Source organism: Oncorhynchus clarkii, chromosome 9, assembly GCF_045791955.1.
Source record: "Oncorhynchus clarkii lewisi isolate Uvic-CL-2024 chromosome 9, UVic_Ocla_1.0, whole genome shotgun sequence".
NCBI classification, from domain to species: Eukaryota; Metazoa; Chordata; class Actinopteri; order Salmoniformes; family Salmonidae; genus Oncorhynchus; species Oncorhynchus clarkii.
This window is the reverse complement of record NC_092155.1, coordinates 59,553,776-59,575,963: the sequence shown is the minus strand read 5'-3', so window position 1 is coordinate 59,575,963 and position 22,188 is coordinate 59,553,776. Positions and strand designations below refer to the sequence as shown.

General features: G+C 39.7%; 1 protein-coding gene across 1 annotated transcript in view; it reads right to left on the bottom strand.

Annotated features, from left to right (window-relative positions):
- The window catches only part of LOC139417313 (calmodulin-binding transcription activator 1-like), a 633,264-nt gene that overhangs the window by 609,633 nt on the left and 1,443 nt on the right, over positions 1-22,188 (bottom strand). Inside the window, exons 2-3 of the mRNA XM_071166580.1 lie at positions 16,228-16,329; positions 1,535-1,638 (exon numbers count right to left, since the gene is read on the bottom strand). Of these exons, the coding sequence (XP_071022681.1) occupies positions 1,535-1,638; positions 16,228-16,329 (206 nt within the window). The remainder of the gene's footprint in view (positions 1-1,534; positions 1,639-16,227; positions 16,330-22,188) is intronic.

Genomic DNA, 22,188 nt, shown 5'->3' with positions numbered 1-22,188 from the left:
TAAATGGCTGGCCTATAGGTCAAGGACAGCCGGAGCAAATGGCTTCTGTGATTTCTTTTCACACGGGCATACAAATAAAAACATTTTGCACTTTCATTTTCTGTGACAGAAAGCTAAACAAGTTGTGTTATCTTTTCTTATTGGTGTGATACAGTATATGAAATGTGAAACACCTCTAGGCTTATGCAACCTATGCTAAATACTTTTTTTATGTTAACATTATGAGTTCTACATAATGCTGGATGAATACAACCTCACTGAATAAGAACCCAGGTGTGATTGACAGTTACATTTATGGTTGAGGCCAAACAGGAATTCCTTTAAGAATGGGTAACGTAAAAAATAAACATAAGTTAAGCGATAAGACACATCAATGATCTAGCTCTTATTCCACAGATACATAGGTGAAAATAGACTGTTGCAAGTTCTTATGTGTGTAGGCTTAGTGCTTTATTCAGCCAGTGAGCATCATCAAGGTCGCACTATACTTAAAGGGATACTTTGGGATTGAAGGGCAACGAGGCCCTTTATCTACTTCCCCAGAGTCAGATAAACTCGTGGATACCATTTTTATGTCTCTGCATCCAGTATGAAGGAAGTTGGAGGTAGTTGGGAGCCAATGCTAACTAGCGTTAGTGCAATGACTGGAAGTCTATGGTATCTATTAGCATGCTAGCAGTTACCATAAACTTCCAGTCATTGTGCTAACAGTAGTTAGCAATTATGCTAGCGCTAGTTAGCAACTTCCTTCAAACTGCAAGCAGAGACCTAAAAATGGTATCCACGAGTTCATCTGACTCTGGGGAAGTAGACAGTAAAGCTCTTCACTGCCAAAATCCCAGAGTATCCCTTTAAGGAGCTCAATGACACTGTGCTCACAATACAGATGAAACCTCCAATTAAGATCGGCCGAGAACATCATGCTCTCCAATTTCCTTTATACAGCAGCTAAACACAAAATGAGCCTATTCCTATTTTACAGTGGTTTTCATAATGTACAATGGGCATGCACATGATGAAAATCACCATCTTAACTGTTCAATAGATGGTGTACATGGCTCAATTCTGTATCATACATTCTTCCTTCTTGTCTTACTGTTGGCAGCTAGACAACAGTCCCAAACAAAAACAGGAAAGGGGAAACTAGGTGACAGGAACAAATTACATTGCAAACTAATTCTGTCAGCTGCAAAAACATGTGTTGATGTTGGAACCTAAATAAATGGAATCATGTGATTCTACACAGAAGACAATCAAGATACTTTTAGATAATATGTACTTTGCCAGTATGAATAAAATACTTATAAATTAGAATTAATGCACAAAAATGTTTGAATTAAATGTTCCTTTGCTAACTCATTTAAAACACAGTATAGCTGAAGTTAAGTTTAAGTAAAATAATCAAATGCTCATACCTATAGCCCTGAAGAATATGGCTGATTTTGTGTCTGAAGTGGTTTTACATTGTCACGGAGGACATCAGAAACATTTGCAATGATAACCACAGAGTGGCGAGGAGAAGAAGGGGCCATACCTCATTGGTGTTCCATCTGTGTCTCTCCTTTGGCAGCGACGAGCATTTTGGTAGACATTCAAGCAGCTTTTTGGGCAGGTATATTTTCAAATGTCCATGTTCATCTGCAAAGAGAGAAAGAGATAAGTCACATTACAGTGCATGCTTGCTCCTTTCTCCTTTTGGGTTTCTTAATTTTTTTTGTTAGACCTGAGGAATCAGAACTGTGTCATAGATGGGGCAGCTTTTAGTATAAATACTGTAATGGAAAAAAACTGTAGAATATACTATAGTAATTAATGTGTTGTTTTTGCGGATAGAAGTATACTGTAGTATTTACTGTAGTGTTTTTGTGGACTGTAGTATCCTGTAGTATTTACTGTAGTGTTTTTGCAGACTGTAGTATACTGTAGTATTTACTGTAGGGTTTTTGTGGACTGTAGTATCCTGTAGTATTTACTGTAGTGTTTTTGCAGACTGTAGTATACTGTAGTATTTACTGTAGGGTTTTTGCAGACTGTACTATACTGTAGTATTTACTGTAGTTCTTTGAGGACTGTAGTATACTGTATTATTTACAGTAGTGTTTTTGGAAATCGCACTATACAGTAGTACTTACTGTAGTGTTTTTGCAGACATTACTGTAGTATTTACTATAGTGTTTTTGTTTTATTATCTTTGACATAGAAGTGGAGGCTTTCTCCTTCAGGAAACCAAATGGAGAAATACTAAAAGAGCTGATTTTCCATAACCTTTACGTAGGTAGGACTGGGTTCTGAACGGCCAGCTTCTGCTCTTTTTGATAACCTGTAGGGAACACAATATATAGTCTCTACTTGGCATGTAGGTTTCTCAGTTATGGGGGAGGGGCATGGGCAGGGTATGTGCAAATTAAATACTGTAGAATTTACTATAACTATATACTATAGTTTTTTGGGACTGTAGTGTTTTTGCAGACATTACTGTAGTATTTACTACAATATTCTACAGTATAATACAACATTCTATAGTAAGTACTACACGTGATAGAGGGATACTACAGTGTGTAGTGTAGTATTCTACAGCAGCTTATGCTACAGTTTACTATAGAATTCTATAGTAAGTACTGTATTATTCTATAGTAAACTGTAGTATTTTTTCATGTGAGCACTCTCCACTGTTTCAGTGATTCAAACTGCAAGCTGAAGTGGGACCACATTCTCTCACACAAGCTCAAATGCCAGTGGATGATACAAAAAGGAAATAGGCCAACAAGTTGTTGAGTAGGGAAATTAAAGCTGTGTTGTATCTTCCCCTCTTCTCCCAGTTTCAAAGGGCTTGGCAGCCCAGTCAAATCAATGTCGTTCTGAAGCAATGATACTGTCTGTAGCCTTATCTGTGAATCGGCTTTAATTACACACTTGTTATTATCTGTCGATTATATCCATCTCCTAAAGTTGTCCACTAACTTTATTTTTACATAAATGTTTCCATATTCACAAAGAGAACCATGGGGCCTAATGCACAAAATGTAAAAGCCCAATCATAATACCATAATTCAGTGAATTATTGAAAGAGAGTAGGCCTAACCTAGTCAATAGAAAGCCCATTGCTTTACATGGTTACACGTCATGTTACATTTCACAATCATTTCATAAAGATTATGTAGCAAATTCAGTGCAGAGGAGACATGCTTAGATACAATCATGCATTAGGCCCATGCTGTTTAAGGTCCTATTGCTCATTCAAGTTGCACTGCCTCCTCATTCCTGCTATTCAAATATGCAGATGGCATTTCATCCAAGACTTAAGTGGGTGCAAATTCTATTTGTCTGGAGACCAAATTTACTGTGAATTTATAATTATGAACAAAACTAATATAGTCTTTGGGATGAATATTACAAGGAAATTAAAATAATATTTTTTTGTAAGCATAAACACACAGCTTTTAGAAAGCCTATGCATCCATAGCTTTTTCAATTTACATACCAAATGAGCATATCTCATTCCCAGCCAACAGCTTATCATTAAGGGTGGGTTTAAAGACAGAGAGAAGCTACTGGCTGCCAATCATAATGACATAACATCATAGTAGCAGGTGGCCTTTCAAAGAATGGAAGCAATGCTACTGTACGAAGAAAACAACCCACTAACCTTGGCTACTATGTAAATCAAGTTTTCTGGATAATTATTTGTTAGGAGAGAAGTTCACACTGAATAATAATGTGTTTACATAACAAAACAAAAATGATCAATTATAGACAGTGTTGTGTTTTGTAGGCCTACATTTTGGCTATGGGCCTAAACAATAATATTCCTGCTCAGCTTTACATCTCCCGACTAAAGTCACCCATCAAGGCACATCTGCTGAACAAATTGTACTGTTTCCTGATACATTTGTTGTGAAGATTCAGACTGAATAATACTATTTCCAATTACCATTACATTTGTTGATATGTGAAAGAAATGTTGATCTTCTTATCCAGTTGTGAGGTCTTTTTAGTAGAATGATAATAATAGAACCTTATAATAAAACCTTATAATAGAACCTTATAATAGAACCTTATAATAGAACTGTATAATAAAACCTTATAATAGAACTGTATAATGGAACCTTATAATAGAACTTCATAATAGAACATTATAATAGAACTGTATAATAGAACCTTATAATATAACCTTAAAATATAACCTTATAATATAACTGTATAATAGAACCTTATAATATAACATTATAATAGAACGGTTTAATAGAACCTTATAATATAACCTTATAATATAATTGTATAATATAACCTTAGAATAGAACTGCATAATAGAACCTTATAATAGAACTATATAATAAAACCTTATAATAGAACTGTATAATATAACCTTATAATATAACTGTATAATAGAACCGTATAATAGAACTGTATAATAGTACCTTATAATAGAACCTTATAATAGAACTGTATAATAGAACCTTATAACAGAACAGTATAATAGAACTGTATAATATAACCTTATAATATAACCTTATAATAGAACTGTATAATATAACCTTATAATAGAACATTATAATAGAACCGTATAATAGAACTGCATAATATATCCTTATAATAGAACCTTTCTGATTTGGTATTACAATTTAAGCAACCACACTTGCTTTAGAGTTGGTGTGGATATCAGTGTGAGGTATACATCATCTTTAGTACCAGGGGAATACCATCTTTCTCAGATTGTCATCCTCCTACTAAAGTCACTGGTGACACATCAAGGCACATCTGCTGAAAAAATTCCATAGTTTCCAGCAATGCTGGTGAGGCCATGCACAGAGAGCCCATGGCAAATACTTTGATTTTAAGTACAGAACCTCCATTCCAGTCGTGTACTAGGCCTATGTCAAGAGACCTATTGAAAGGGAACAGAATTTATAGCCTAGGCCGAGTAGGCCCTAGCTTGTACAATCCCATTATTCATTCAGATGGTACAAACAAACTGCTGTTCCAGCCACCTGATCAGGGAGGAAGAGAAACATCAGAGCCGTGTTTAGTGTTGCTCCCACAGGGAGCCGGTAGTAGAGATGGATTTGTAGATCTGTAGCCGTTTGCTGCATCCAACTGTACCTGGAAATTCTGCGTGTGTAAACTCTTTTTATGTGAGATGAACAGGTATTTGTAATCATTCGTTTCGCCCAATTACCAAACCCGTACAGCATCTGCTTGTAGGTTCCACCAAAGTGGTGTTATTATTGTCATCAGAGGTAAACAGGATGGAGCTGAATGATCAGAGATGTATCAGGCAGGGAAATGAGAGGGAAAACGGGACATGGGCAAATTAGGGAAACAACTAAATAGGTAATAAGGGAAAGAATCACACAAAACAAAAAGAGAAGCACATAATGAAAAGGGGAAAAAAACAAACAACTATCACCTTATAATGAAATGTTTTCTTTTTCTTTTTAAGACTAGACCAATTAGCTATTGTTGGACTAATTGCATTTTCTACATTTTTTTCTGTGGATTGGCTTTCAGCATGTGTCACACACTCTGCCTGCGGAATGTTTATCTGTTGTTTGTTTTCTAATGAGAAGCCATGAGTCCACCGTCCACTGAGTCCTGGCTCAAACATTAAAGGTGATGCTTAAAGGCAAACCAGACCACACTCAGATTGAACCAGTTGTGTCCAGGGGAAGCCATCTCTCACCTCCCTCTCTATAGTACAAACAGAGCAGAGTTCTCCGACTGCCTGCTCTTGAAATCAATCCTCAACAGAGCAGCAGCAGGCCCACTCGCCAGCCAGCCTATCCCACCATGGAGCTCTGCCAATGATCAATGCTAACCTATGACATACCCTCAGATGACATCATCGAGGGGAGAGACTCCGTCAGAGAGACTCAATAATTATGGTATTCAATGTCACTACAATTTCATTTTAGAAATCAAGAATATGTACTGCACTACTGAATTCAACATCAAGCCATTGATAAAACTTCCTTAAAACCTGGTCATAAAATGTTTTGGATAATGTCTCAAAAAGCTCTCTGAGTGGTGTAATGGGAATTTCCAGGTGAACAAAAAGGAGAGTAGCCGTTGACAATAAAGATAAAAATAAAGAATCTACCCCGGTTTATTATTTTATGCACAGAACTCGGTGATATACTGCAGGAGGTAACTTAAACTGTAAACTCGCCACCTGTTTGCAAAATTACATTGAGATATGATATCAGAGCATGGCAATGTTACATTTCACACCGAGGCTCGGTGGTTATCGAGGGGGAATGCTGGAAAGATTTTTCAGATTCTTCACAATGACACACTGTTGTCATTCAAAATGGATGTTAAAAAAAACTGACTTTGTTGACTTTCTGTGTAATGAAAATAAAATGTGTCTCCTTGCCTATGTAACAGACATATTTGGGAAACTGAATGAACTGAACACAAGCATGCAGGGGAAATACAAAAACATTCTACAGATGTGTGACAGAATCAGTGGATTCAGTGGAAAGAATTCTTATTGGAGAGCCTTTCAAAAGCGAATCATGCCCCCTTCACTAGGCTGTGCATGTTTCTAACAGAAAACAGCATCAGTAAGTATCACACATGAGTGATGACTGCTCACCTCCGACGCTTGGAAGAAAAAAACGAGCTCCGACTGGGAAAAATCGCTTTGAAAGGGTCATCCGACCTGAAGATCACTGACGTCATGATTTGACCTCGTATTTTTCAGTTTCCTGGTAACCTTCACCAGCTCATATCTGTTTGAAGCTGGATTATGTGCTCTCGTCTGCATTAAAACCAAATATCCATCCAGGTTGGATGTGACAGCAGAGATGCGGTGTACGCTGTTGACCAAGTCCCCTGACTTTGAGAAGCTCCGACTCGACATGCATCAAACACATCCATCTCATTAGTGGTGGTGAGATAAGATACATTATGTCAGACTAATTTCCAATTGACTGTCATTAGCCCCACATTAAAAGTATGTGATGGTGAGTTTCACATTCTTCCATTGCAAAACTACCATTCCAGTGTTTTACTTGCTATATTGTATTTACTTTGCCACCATGGCCTTTTTTGCCTTTACCTCCCTTCTCACCTCATTTGCTCACATTGTATATAGACTTGTTTATACTGTATTATTGACTGTATGTTTGTTTTACTCCATGTGTAACTCTGTGTCGTTGTATCTGTCAAACTGCTTTGCTTTATCTTGGCCAGGTCGCAATTGTAAATGAGAACTTGTTCTCAACTTGCCTACCTGGTTAAATAAAAGGTAAAATAAAAATAAATAAAAAGTTGAGAAGACAATCAGAAACAGTGTTAGAATGTTTTTCAATTGACTACCAGAGCCCTAAGTAAAAAAGTCAACATTGGATGTTAATTACATCATTTTTTTTCACATGGTTGAAGTCGCGAGAATTTTCAGATATCAAAATGGGGTCGTGGGCCAAAAATGTTTGAGAACCCCAGCTCTAAACTGAATAGGAACTTTAATCACCTTAAATTTCCCAATTACAAGTGGTCTTATAGTTCAAGACCAAAATGTTTAAGACATTGGATCTATGTTTCAGATTTTAAATGGTTGTCTGTCTAAGCCCTGTATACCAGACTTGTTCAGTCAGAGTTCATTTAACTACCTCTTAACTTAAGCACCTTAGGAGGTTCTCCACCTAACGTTCACCTCCTGTTATTAGGCTATAGGCTGTATCTCTCTTTGGAGAACAGACAACGAACCACAGAACTTGTTTCAAATGCTAAACTGAAGCATCTTTTCTCTCATTTATTAGGCCCACATCGTCAATTTGTTCACGTTATTCCAGCGATCCTCACATTTTCTCCAGCAGGCTTTTCTATAGCTATGGTGGAGGAGAAGGGGCTCCTTTGGAAGTGATAGTTCAGAGTTTTGCACACAAATAAAAGGTTTGTCAACTGTGCCAGTGAGACGAAGAGAATCAACATAATGTAGATGTGGTAGAGAGCCTCAGCCTGCTTCCACATGGGAATAGGTTGGATGCCAGACACACAACACAAACCTTTGACAAAACTCTGAAAGTCACTGATTAATCTACAGCTGAAACACAGGTTAGCGGAGACAAATTGTATTTGTGAATGTTTATACAGAAAAGGAAAATCAAATCATAAAATTAATAAAATAGGGTGGCTCTAATTGGGTAAACAGTAATATCTATATGATACACGAAAACACACTGTTTTTTTCCCAATTAATAATTGAAACGATGTGAGTGTTTAAAAAGAAAAACGTCTTACAGGCCTTACCACTTTATAAAACGTGTCATTTTAAATTTCTCATCTACTGTAAGGATAAATTGGCCTAAATGTTCATCAGATTCAGTTATAATGAAATACTCAATCGACATGGTCTTCCTCTCCATTTGAACATTGAAAAGGGACATCCTGGGAAATCTGGGATTTCTGTGCTTCTAATTAAATAAATCAGACTAGCTAAATGAAGGCTTTGCATTTAGATATAACAGGTTTGTATAAAGGTTTGTTTTGTGTGTCTGGCATCCAACCTATTCCCATGTGGAAGCAGGCTCTCCATCACATCTACAACACGTTGATTCCCCTTCATTTCACCGGCACAGTTGACAAACCTTTTATTAGTGTGCAAAACTCTGTTTGAACTATCACTTTCAAAGACTATCTTAAATAAAACATCTCAGTGTTATTCCCCCCCCCCCCCTTAAAAAAAGAAACAACACGCACCTGGCTTTTCCTACTGGCACTGACTTAGCTGATAACTTCTTTAAGAGAGGAGAAACGTATTTACTATGCCTGTGATATGTGGATGTCTCACCAAGCTATCTTTAGATGAATGCACTGACTGTAAGTCACTCTGGATAAGAGTGTCTGCTAAATGACTAAATGTAATCAATGTGCTGGTGATACATAATAATCTCTTAAAGCCACAGTCTAAAAGGCAGTTCTCTAGGTTCTCTACTCTTTTCTATTTTTACCAATGACCTGCCACTGGCCTTAAACAAAGCATGTGTGTCCATGGCATGTATGCTGATGATTCAACCATATACACATCAGCAACCACAGCTAATGAAGTCACTGAAACCCTTAACAAACAGTTGCTGTCTGTTTTGGATTGGGTGGCCAGTAATAAACTGGTCCTGAACATCTCTAAAACTAAGAGCTTTGTATTTGGTACAAATCATTCCCTCAGTTCTAGACCTCAGCTGAATCTGGTAATGAATGGTGTGGCTGTTGAACAATTTGAGGAGACTAAATCACCTGGTGTTATCTTAGATTGTAAACTGTCATGGTCAAAACATAGAGATTCAATAGTTGTAAAAATGGGGAGAGGTCTGTCCGTAATAAAGAGACGCTCTGCTTTTTTGACACCACACTCCACAAAGCAAGTCCTGCAGGCTCTAGTTTGATTGTATTTGGATTATTGTCCAGTCACATGGTCAATTGCTGCAAAGAAGGACCTAGTTAAGTTGCAGCTGGACCAGAACAGAGCGGTACGTTTTGCTCTTCATTGTAATCAGAGGGATAATATTATTACTATGCATGCCCGTCTCTCTTGGCTGACAGTTGAGAGACTGACTGCATCAAACACTTACCCCACCAAACATACCACCAGGGGTCTTTTCACAGTCCCCAGGTCCAGAACATATTCAAGGAAACGTACAGTATTATACTGAGCCATGAGTGCATGGAACTCCCTTCCATCTTATATAGCGTAAGTGAACAGCAAATCTGGTTTTAAAAAACAAATAAAGCAGCACCTCACGACACAACGCCTTTTCCCCATGTGACCTACTTGTTGTGTGTATGTAGGATCCCGAGTGGCCCAGCGGTCTAAGGCACTATATCTCAGTGCTAGAGGTGTCACTACTGACCCTGGTTCAATCCTGGGCTGTATCACAACTGGCCATGATCAGGAGTCTAATAGGGTGGCACACAATTAGCCCAGCGTCGTCTGGGTTAGGGGAGGGTTTGTCTGGGGTAGGCTGTCATTGTAAAATAAGAATTTGTTCTTAAATGACTTGCTTATAAAGGTTAAATGATGTGTAACTGATAGATGCACACACACTACATGTTAATGTATGTAAAGTATTTGTCTTTAATGTATGTAAATTGTAAAGTCTGTAATGTATTTTTCGTTTTGTGTCGGACCCCAGGAAGACCTGCTGTCGCCATTGGCGTCAGCTAATGTGGATCCTAATAAATCAAATCAAATCAAAAATGCAGCACCATTGGGTAGGCAGCACTTCTATAGGCCTACTCACTTCTATAGGCCTAATCACTTCTATAGGCCTAATCACTTCTATAGGCCTAACCACTTCTATAGGCCTAATCACTTCTATAGGCCTAATCACTTCTATAGGCATAAAAACTTCTATAGGCCTAATCACTTCTATAGGCCTAATCACTTCTATAGGCCTAATCACTTCTATAGGCCTAATCACTTCTATAGGCCTAATCACTTCTATAGGCATAAAAACTTCTATAGGCCTAATCACTTCTATAGGCCTAATCACTTCTATAGGCCTAATCACTTCTATAGGCCTAATCACTTATATAGGCATAAACACTTATATAGGCCTAATCACTTCTATAGGCCTAACCACTTCTATAGGCATAATCACTTCTATAGGCCTAATTACTTCTATAGGCCTAATCACTTCTATAGGCCTAATCACTTCTATAGGCATAAAAACTTCTATAGGCCTAATCACTTCTATAGGCCTAATCACTTCTATAGGCCTAATCACTTCTATAGGCCTAATCACTTCTATAGGCCTAATCACTTCTATAGGCCTAATCACTTCTATAGGCCTAATCACTTCTATAGGCCTAATCACTTCTATAGGCCTAATCACTTCTATAGGCCTAATCACTTCTATAGGCCTAATCACTTCTATAGGCCTAATCACTTCTATAGGCCTAATCACTTCTATAGGCCTAATCACTTCTATAGGCCTAATCACTTCTATAGGCATAAAAACTTCTATAGGCCTAATCACTTCTATGGGCATAAAAACTTCTATAGGCCTAATCACTTCTATAGGCATAAAAACTTCTATAGGCCTAACCACTTCTATAGGCCTAATCACTTCTATAGGCATAAAAACTTCTATAGGCCTAATCACTTCTATAGGCATAAAAACTTCTATAGGCCTAATCACTTCTATAGGCCTAATCACTTCTATAGGCCTAATCACTTCTATAGGCCTAATCAAATCCTTCATAGCCAACATGGGCAACACATTTTCAAGGCTATGATGTAAGATCTATCAGAATGCATAGTTTACAACAAACAGAACTCACAAGTTGGAGCAACAACTGAAAATATAACTACGTGTCTAAGATCTAAGATGACCCTCAGATGGCTTTCTAAGCCAAAATGATGAGTAAGGCGCTTATCTTTCAACATACCTGCCAGTCTGTAATGACTGAGGATTTTAGTCGCTAATACTCTCAGATTAAGGAATGCTCATGTACCAACAAATAAGCCTACTGAGTTAATTGTGTGCAAGATTACATAAATAGGGTAGCCATCAATAGACACCCATCGGGTGAAAATATGGAACATTTTTTATTTCACCAATTTTCATAACTGCATCATTATGAGAAACAATGGTCTTGTTTTGCAAATCAGATCAATGTTGGTCAGATGTTATGCCGGTGTGATTATTATTACCTATCCCTTCTGGCTGAAGAAAGAACAACAAACAATTGGTTGTACAACACTAAAGTGTAACAAACGCTGAAACAAGAGCTTGTTAATCAGAAGGTGCTGAGCTGGGCTGAGCAAGGCTTGGCTGGGCTGGGGAGGAGCCAATTACTGCCCTGGTGTTGACGAAGGAAGGGAGAAAGTCTCTAAAGGGAGTTGTCCAAGAGAAAATGTACCTAGGGCCTACCCACCCATCTCATCAGCTGCTTAGGCCAGGAAGAGGTAGGGCTGGGAATTGCCAGGGACCTCACGATACAATATTATCACGACACATTATGTATTAAAATTCTCACAATGTATTATGTATTGCAATTCGACATTGCGATTTTGTTGCGATTTGATGTTCCAAACATATTGCTCACTACATGTGGGCTGCAGAGAGACTAGATAGAGTCATGAGAAAGCATCAGGGAAATAAATATGCTGAAAATATGTTGGCTAACTATTTAAAAAGAAGATGGAGAACAAGCCATAGGATGAAAAAACACAGTGTTTTGTCGCAGGTACAGCCAACTAGCGCTAGCCAATGCTGTTCAATAGCAACAAATATTATCATTTTTAGGCCTTACAAGTACAATATCAATACAATATGGGGCCCAAAATAATATTGTGATATGCAACTGTATCTATTTTCTCCCCATCACTAGGAAGAGGCCTATAAAACCACGTTTACTGCCCGCTACAGGGCCTGTTTTTGAGGAGTACCACTGACCAACACTGTAAGCTATTTCTATTCCTTGGTTGTAGGGACTGGAGAGGGTAAAGCATGTCTGGTCATCAGTTACAACACCCTCAGTCAAACGGACCACAAAAATATATTTCTCTGTGCTGATCTTTGGATTATCACTGATCCTGCCTGTGAAGCAGCGAACAGTAGGGGAATTGAAGGGTATCTGTCATGCTAGCTTGCTCCGGCTCCACCCTGGAGACCAGAGCGTGGGTCATAAGGCTGGAAAGGCTGACAAAAACAAATCTTTAATCAATACCCTGGCCCTCAATGCAAACCCCTCTCTCCTCCGTCTCTGTCTCAGTGCGTTCCATGAGTGACAGTTTTTCCTTTTAATCTGTGCCCAGTGCTGCTCATATTGTTAGGAAATAGTGAGCTAGTGGCTAATTCAGCAAACCATTGTTGGCTGCGCATAGTGTCTAGGCTATGTAGTAAAACCCTCATGAAGATCTACATAGGTTCAACACTTTTAGGGCTTATTTCTAAAGAACTAGGCTGAAATGCAAAACACTCCACAACAGGCCAGTATTCACTTTGCAATGTTGGCCTCGTCTAGGAAGCCTCTGTCTTTAGTGACAGGTGAACAACACTTTACCACAAACATGTATACACAGTCCTCTATATATATATATATATATATATATATATATATATATATATATATATATATATATATATATATATATATATATATATAACAGAAAAATAACTCCAATCAGAGAAACAAAGAAAATGTTAAACAACAGTAAATGACCATATTTAAGGCATTAAGCAGCCATGCATGAAAGGAAATCAAGCACACAGCCATGCAACAAGTGTTCTATAACATGCAATTCTACCATGCATTATTCTGCACTGAGTACTACATCAGGGCCCATTCAAGCATCTGAAACCAATGGCACAGTAAAGACATCACACACACAACCAACAGAATAGTTGGCTACACAATTAGAGTGTCTGGTATATTTACAGGGTCATTGTTAACCGATCCATATGAATTACAGAACCAGATAGAGGGATCACATCAGTGAATAGCGTGACAAAGTGGACTCAACACTTTTCTAACCCAGACTACCATCTCTGCGCAGACAGAGACACATCCCTCAACAACTTCAATCATGTGGCGCAAAACACCCCTAATCCTCAAGGCGCACTAAAGGCCCACTGTCTGTCCGTCCACAAACACTGTCCCCTCCTCAGCAGCTGGCGCCACACTAAAAACACTTATTAGGATAGAAATAAAAACACTGTGATTGAAAAACCGGAGCAAGAAGGCATTTGTCAGCCAATATGCGGTGGCCGGTGACTAACATGCTGTCAATCAAAAGCAATCAATCTGGGTGAGCTGTTGTGAGGCATATGGGAGGAGGGAGGAGGGGAGGGGAAGGTAGAAGGGGTTAACCTGTGTTATGTGTTGTTGCCATTAAACAAACCATTTCTGATGACAAATAAGGCACTTGAGTTCCACCTCCAGAATGAGCTAATCGTGACACTCAGCATATGATTGGCATCAAAAAGGTCATTTTAAATGTCCATCTTGACTGCCATGTTGCATGGGTCATAACTAGACTCTATTTACAGGAAATAGCCTATAAAAAAAACATAGGAGGCTATTGCTAAATGGACCTCTTCTTCACTCAGTTCAACTTTATAATATGATGCCAATATCCAGACCTCTACCCAAACTAAAAAAATATTCAAGATCTCACTGATTTTTGCATCTGGCTTAACAAGGCTTTGATTGCACTGGACCTCTACTTGATTAGCACAATCTTTTCAAATATTAATGATCAGAGAGGCAGAGTATTCCCCACACTTCTGAAACGTCAACACAATGCTTGATTAGGCCACTGCTAGGGGGGAAACTTGAGCCTGGGGTTTACTACTACAGAAAGCAAATTAAAGTAGCTGCGTCATGTTTCCCTGGCAGTAATAATAAGGGCAACTTTCTTACGGTCTGGTGACTCTTGATGGGGGGAAAAGAGGGGGAGCTTTTTGGGCAACCAATTATCGTAATTAGTCTATATTATTTTATATAACAGTGTTAGTCTACTTAGAGTAAAAAAATAAGCAACCTGGCTACTTACTCTAGTAAGACTTGAGTACTACGGTGTTGCTTAATGTATAGATTCATAAGTGAGGAGGCTAAGCTCGGCTAGGTCAAAGAGCTGCAAAAAATATTCAATGGGAAGTTCAACAAACGTGCACTCGGACGGTTAACTGCCTGCAACAAACTGAAAAGGTGCAAACTTTGTGTGCTCCAACCCTCACCACGCACACACATCCATGAACATCCCATCTCAAGGAGAGCAGAGGTGAGGGCTTGTGGTGCGTACACACGGCACACACACACACAGTCAGCCAGTGAAGGACGCAGCCACGCTACAGCCCTTTATCCTTATCAGACCTACTCCCACAATTACTCAGATCACTGGTTTACCTGCCTGGGCCTGGGCTCTGGGCTCTGGGCTCTGGGCTCTAGGCTCTGGGCCTGCGCTCTAGGGCCTGGGCTCTAGGCCTGGGCTGCGTTACAGTGTCCTGGTGGTACAGAAACCTCCAGCCAGCCAGCCAGGCAGAGAGAGCACATTAACTAGGCCGTCTAACATGGGAATAGGATGCCATAATAAAAAGCACCAGCATGAAGGGAGAGCTAGACTAGAGAAAGCACACAAGAAGACCAACTAGTCAGAGCTGTCACACATTGTTTTTACATTTGAGTAATTTAGCAGACACTCTTATCCTGAGCGACTCACAGGAACAATTAGGGTTAAGTGCCTTGCTCAAGAGCACATTAACAGATTTTCCCCCTAGACGGCTCAGGGAGTCAAACCAGCAACCTTTCAGTTACTGGCCCAACACTCTTAACCGCTAGGCTACACAAGAGGGGTGACGTGTTAGTCAATCAACAATGACCCGAATCCCAATCATTAAGAATCACAGACTACAACACAAACCAACTCTTCTGCTTCCTTTAAATCTACATCTCAACATGTGTTGAGTCAAAACACTGAGCTTTAAAGCAGCTAAAGCAATATTAAGGACATCAGCGTAACGATGAAGACTCTCTTTTCAAAACATTACTGCAAACATGAACACACTTAATTACTTAGATCAACAGAGCCTTTGGCAGTAGAGGAACTGTAGAGGAAGCGGCAGTGTTCATTAAGCATGAAGAAAGTAGTCACTTTCACAGAGACACAAACTGCTGTATGGCGCTAAAGTGTGCATGGCAATCTTTCAGTAACGGAATGTTGTGAATTCAAAGAATCCTCCTCTTGATTAGGCTAAATGTTAAAACAGAAATGATACAACTTATCAGAGCAATAAAAACACTTCCAGCACAGCAGCCTTCTCTCTGTGCATTTCTCATTCTCAGGCCTAATCTTATCCCAGTGCATTCGTCACTCAGATGAATGGAGGAATCCTCATTCAGATGAATGGATAGGAGAGTTTTACACTCAGAAACATACAGTAGGTGTCCTAGCAGACTTCCTTCTCTCTCCTGCTCCTGATCTCAACCTGAATCAATCACTCTTAGTTAACGACAACACTTCTACTGTTGACAGCAGACACTTCCATCAACAGAGCAGTGAGCTCCTCTCTGGTCCAGGAGGAACACCCAGAGGAGGAAAGGAGGAAGTGGAGAGGAGAGGAAGGGGGGGGGGGGGGGGGGGGGGGGGGGTGTGTGAAAATCAAGAGGTAAATAAATGACTCAATGAATGAATAATAGATTGACCAACTATAGTGGGCTCTTGGAGAAGAGCGCAGTGCCACGGGGGGGGGGGGTGCAGTATTAATAACACTCTCTTACTGTTCATCTCTGTGTCATCACTGATACTCTTAGGAGGAGCATGGCCGGCATAACACACAGCTGATCTGTACATTCCATCCGGATTACGAATTTTCTTCAGTCCTTCAGGAGGCAAAAAGAGAGTAGAGAAAATCGAGGAAAAGAAGTAGAGCATTCTCCCAGCTGCTTACAATAGCCCCGTACCGCCCTGTTTCCCCTCATGCAAACACATTGACAGACAGACGCTGGACAGTAAGGATGGTTAAGTGCAAACAACACATTAGAAACAAATCCCACAATAAAGGAATGAGGCATGAGCTGTTTAACAGACAGAGGTGGTAAACACACAACAGAGGCTGGCTAGCTGAGTTCTATTGCTATTCCTAACCCTGACATTGGCTTAACCTAGACCCTTGGCTTAACCTGGACCCTTGGCTTAACCTAGACCCTTGGCTTAACCTAGACCCTTGGCTTAACCTAGACCCTTGGCTTAACCTAGACCCTTGGCTTAACCTGGACCCTTGGCTTAACCTAGAGCCTTGGCTTAACCTAGACCCTTGGCTTAACCTAGAGCCTTGGCTTAACCTGGACCCTTGGCTTAACCTGGACCCTTGGCTTAACCTAGAGCCTTGGCTTAACCTGGACCCTTGGCTTAACCTGGACCCTTGGCTTAACCTGGACCCTTGGCTTAACCTGGACCCTTGGCTTAACCTAGAGCCTTGGCTTAACCTGGACCCTTGGCTTAACCTAGAGCCTTGGCTTAACCTGGACCCTTGGCTTAACCTGGACCCTTGGCAAGGGGAATCGACAGTTACATAACATATTTTAACCCCCCCCCCAAAAAAACCCACAAAAAACACAAAAAGGACAGTTGCTAGGGCATCACTGCTGGAGTATAATGCAAAATAGTCATCCACAGATATACATTAGCCTATAGCCTATTCAAGCTATTGACAAAGAGCAACTGGTGAACCTAAGCTCCAATAAGAAAGTTTATACACCCCATAATACTTCCATTATGAGGCACCTCTACTGACAAGTGAAAGGATTGTATTGATATATGGTGCACAGTTGAAACTTTCAGACAGTTAGAACACAAAAACATTATAAGTCGGGAAAGTATACAGAATCTCAGTAACTGTTCCATGAGTATGTCTAGTTCACTGTTCTGTTGAGAGTTCAAGGCTGACACTTCTACTGTCACGGATTCTGGCATACTTATTTTACATCTTATTGATCTCAGAGATCCTCTTTTCAAACTGTTCTGACAGGCCACAGCCTAGCATACAATACAGACATCTTATTTAAAACATCAAACAACAAATAAATCAATGTATCATGGTTTAAAAGGCAAATATGTAGAATAAACCAGAGATCTAAATTAGCAGTTGAGAACAAAAGAAGCGTATGAGAAAATCCAGCCTTATTGATTGGTTCTTCTGCAGTGCCAGACATTCAGCTTGCTCGTAGGCTTAGGTATACATGCTTGTTTATCTATTCTATTTAGGATTTGTTTTTCTATGTTGCTGAACGACGCATCTCTTGGTGAGAACAAACAGTTAAATGTTTTATATTCTGGGAATGCTCCCTAATGAATGGCAAGTGAAGAGGCCAGCAATCAGGCTCATTGTAGGCTGGGTTTGATTCAGGTCGATATTGGTCCAGATCATATCAGTAGTAAGCTGGATGAATCAATGTGATCAATCAGAGAGGGCCTTGTGAGGCAGCTTGTAAAGGCTTGTTAGAGACAGACAGGAATGATACCAGGTCTCAGCAGACAGAGTCAGCCAGAGTCTGTAGCACGGAAGGAGCAGACTACCATCCATCCACGCCTCACTAATTCAATTAAGAGGCAGGAAAAGGGAAAATCTCCAGCCTGATTCTAGGTTGATTCCACACGGGTCTGTCTGAAATCAGGAGAAGGTCACTTGTTTGATGATGTAAACACTAGGTTACAGCCAGCACTGACTGAAGTTAATGACTGTGGGATTTCCTGATGCTTTATTCTATTGTTGCAGCCTGTGAACTTTCTAACTCAGACATCAATTAGAAATAGGCCTACACTACATTTGTTTTGTAAAGCATTGATGTTTTTAATGGGTATTCTCTCGTCTTTTACTCACAGGGCTATAGTACTGTTTCACATGTATTGACTGCATTCAGGTTTTGACATACAAGGTTATGTTCTCTTTCTTGAGGGAGATACCTTTCAGTGTGAACATGTTATAACCACGTTAAATTGTACTAATAACTATTTTAGAGATTTAGGCTATAGAGGAGAGAAATAGAGAAATGGCATGCTGTCTACAGATCATGGAGGGTAGCCTAAGTTTTGCATGTATATAGGGGAAGAAAAGTATCTGGCCTTGCCTCTGTCCCGTTCACACCCATTACATCTACCTGGCTATCACTGTCAAGTCCTGAAGGATTCAAACGTGTCAGAAGTTTACTCTAAAGACTAATACGAGGAGGTAAGATTTGTCGCTTGACTGAACTGATCTTCATTCAAAAGACACATGTGCCCTCCGTGACAAGTGGTCTAAGACCCACTGTTCTTTGGGGAGAGTTAGCAGAAAGCTCTATTCTCCAGGGTCTAGCAATCTGTTAGATGGGCAAGAAGGCTCCTAAGTCATGGTGTTACTCTGTACACAGAAGACCACTGAGAGAGACTGGCTCATGTCCCCCTGGGAATAGCACAGGATGTGTGCCTTCAGGAGACCTGCCAAACATCACAACTATAGCCTATAGCCCCCCCCCCCCCCCCGCCATAGTCCAGCTGCTTCAAGGACAAAAGGTTAAGGGAGAGGCTGGCTTGTACTACCTATGGCTCGAGAGGAGAGTGTAGTCCAGTAGCCGCACTGCTGAAATAATAGGATCTTTTTTTGAAGTAGCCTATCTTGGCCTAGCCTAATCTACTATATTCCATATTCTCCCTTTCCAAGTAACATCATTGGATAACTGATATTAAATGAATGTCGGCTGGAGAAATAAAGAGTGCCCGACTATTCTATGTAAAAGCTCCCAGACTCCAGATTGCCTGAGAGGACTTTGTGTTTATGTAGAGGTATGAAGCACTCTCTCTCTCCTCCTCCAGCCTCCCCCTCCTCCTCCTCCACTGACCAACCTCACAGGAACACCGAAAATACCTCAACCTGCTCAGCAATGGGAGTTTCAAGTCAGGATTTCAGTAAAAGCTCCTGGTGATGGAGTGGCGAAGAAATTAACAGAGGTAGCCGTCTGTACATTACATTCATCTTGTGTGTGTGAATGTAATGCATTGGGTCTAAATGCCACTGTGAAGTAGTAAGTCCTTACTATTACGGTGTTCTCCCTTTATAATTCCGTCATATACATTAGACCTACTACTAAACTATCAACGTTAACTATGTCCTGGCATGGTCATCCTTTCCACAGCTCCATACCACCCCCCTGTGGAGCTTTGTTTAGAGGTTGACTCTATCAGATCACAGGCTCAGCTCTCTGATCTGTGTTACAGTGGTCACTAGAGTCTGGTAACACATTCACCACCAGCGTTATGTTTATTGTATAACCTAGATCATAAATGTCTTTCAAATCTTTTATTTTACGTTGGAGGAGGCTCAAGCGGTGACACACATACACACACAAATAGGAAGTAGAGGATGTCAACTCTTTTCTTCGCTACTGATGCTAAAAAGTCCAGCCGGACTTAAAACCCTCCCCTCATGTTCTTGACGTCAACAGTTACCTCTGCAGTGGTGTGTCAATATTGGACGTCGAATAATTGTACGCCTGTTTTAGGCACTCTATCTATGTATTCCAGTGATTGACAACCATTTGAAAATATGAGATCGCTCTTTGTCGCCACCCACTGGTTACACATGAACAATACAACTCCATGTATTTGTAAACAATTTGAAGAGCATCATTGACTAAACGCAAGCTAGCTTGATTGCATGGTAAGAAATCGACGCAGAACAACAACTAATATTAATGAAAACTGTGCAAACTCGGAAGTTAAAATGCGTGTACCGTAAGTCTATATATTGTATATGACTAAATAGGCTGTCCATTAGATTGTATTTTCACATGTTATTAGTGATACAGCAGCCTACAAATGAAGAGTTTCATTCCAAAATGCTATTTCCACATATTTTTCACATTTATGTTTTTTCATCAGAATTGATTGCTTATGGGTACCTTCATTTGTGTGTAAAAAATGTATGTCTCAAATTTTTGTTAGATGCATATTAAAACGGGTTTTGTTGCAAAATGCTATATATCTATTGTTTAGCTGAAATGGAATACTCTTATCCTGTTGGCTGTGATTTGTGGTTGTACTAACTGTAAGTTGCTCTGGATAAGGGCATCTGCTAAATGACAAAAATGTCAAAATATCTCATATTACCATATTGATTAATTTTGTTTTTTACATTTGTGTTGTATATATATATATATATATATAGTACCTTCGGAAAGTATTCAGACCCATTGACTTTTTCCACATTTTGTTACGTTACAGCCTTATTCTAAAATGTATTAAATTGTTTGTTTTTTCCCTCATCAATCTACACACAATACCCCATAATGACAAAGCAAAAACAAGTTTTTATAAATGTTTTCGAATTTATAAAAAATTTAAATAGCACATTTACGTAAGTATTCAGACCCTTTACTCAGTACTTTGTTGAAACACCTTGGCAGAGATTACAGCCTTCTTGGGTATGACTCTACAAGCTTGGCACACCTGTATTTGGGGAGTTTCTCCAATTATTCTCTGCAGATCCTCTCAAGCTCTGTCAGGATGGATGGGGAGCTTTGCTGTACAGCTATTTTCAGGTCTCTCAAGAGATGTTCAATCGGGTTCAAGTCCAGGCTCTGGCTGTGCCACTCAATGACATTCAGAGACTTGTCCCGAAGCCACTCCTGCATTGCTGTGTGCTTAGGGTCGTTGTCCTGATGGAAGGTCAACCTTTGCCCAAGTCTGAGGTCCTGTGCGCTCTGGAGCAGGTTTTCATCAAGGATCTCTGTACTTTGATACATTCATCTTTCCCTCGATCCTGACTAGTCTCTCAGTCCCTTTTGCTGAAAAACATCCCCACAGCATGATGCTGCCACCACCATGCTTCATTGTAGGAATGGTGCCAGGTTTCCTCCAGACGTGACGCTTGGCATTCAGGCCAAAGAGTTCAATCTTGGTTTCATCAGACCAGAGAATCTTGTTTCTCATGGTTCTGAGAGTCTTTAGGTGCCTTTTGGCAAACTCCATGCGGGCTCTCATGTGCCGTTTACGATCTGGCCACTCTACCATAAAGGCCTGATTGGTGGAGTGCTGCAGAGATGGTTGTCCTTCTGGAAGGTTCTCCCCTCTCCACAGAGGAACTAGAGCTCTGTCAGAGTGACCATCTGACATGCACTGTCAACTGTGGGACCTTATATAGACAGGGGTATGCCTTTCCAAATCATGTCCAATCAATTTAATTAACCACATGTGGACTGCATTCATGTTGTAGAAACATCTCAAAGATGATCAATGGGAACAGGATGAACCTGAGCTCAACTTCGAGTCTCATGGCAAAGGGTCTGAATACTTATGTCTATAAGGTATTTCTGTATTTTTATTTTTAATACATTTGCAAACATTTCTAACAACACGTTTTTGCTTTGTCATTATATTGTGTTGTGTGTAGATTTTGAAATTGTTTTATTTAATAAGTTTTAGAATAAGTCTGTAACGTAACAAAATGTGTAAAAAGTCAAAAGGTCTGAATACTTTTCGAAGGCACCGTATATATTGATGTCACAAATGTATAATTTGTACAGTTCTTAATTAAAGATGTAGTTACTTGTCACGTTTGACATGTCACAAAACGTATCACTACTAGTCATTTCTCTGAAAGTAAAGGGAGATATATAGCGTTTTGCAGTAAAACATGATTATTTGTCTCTCTGAAATGAAACCATCAAGTGATAGATTTAAACCAAATACATGTCTGTCATTGA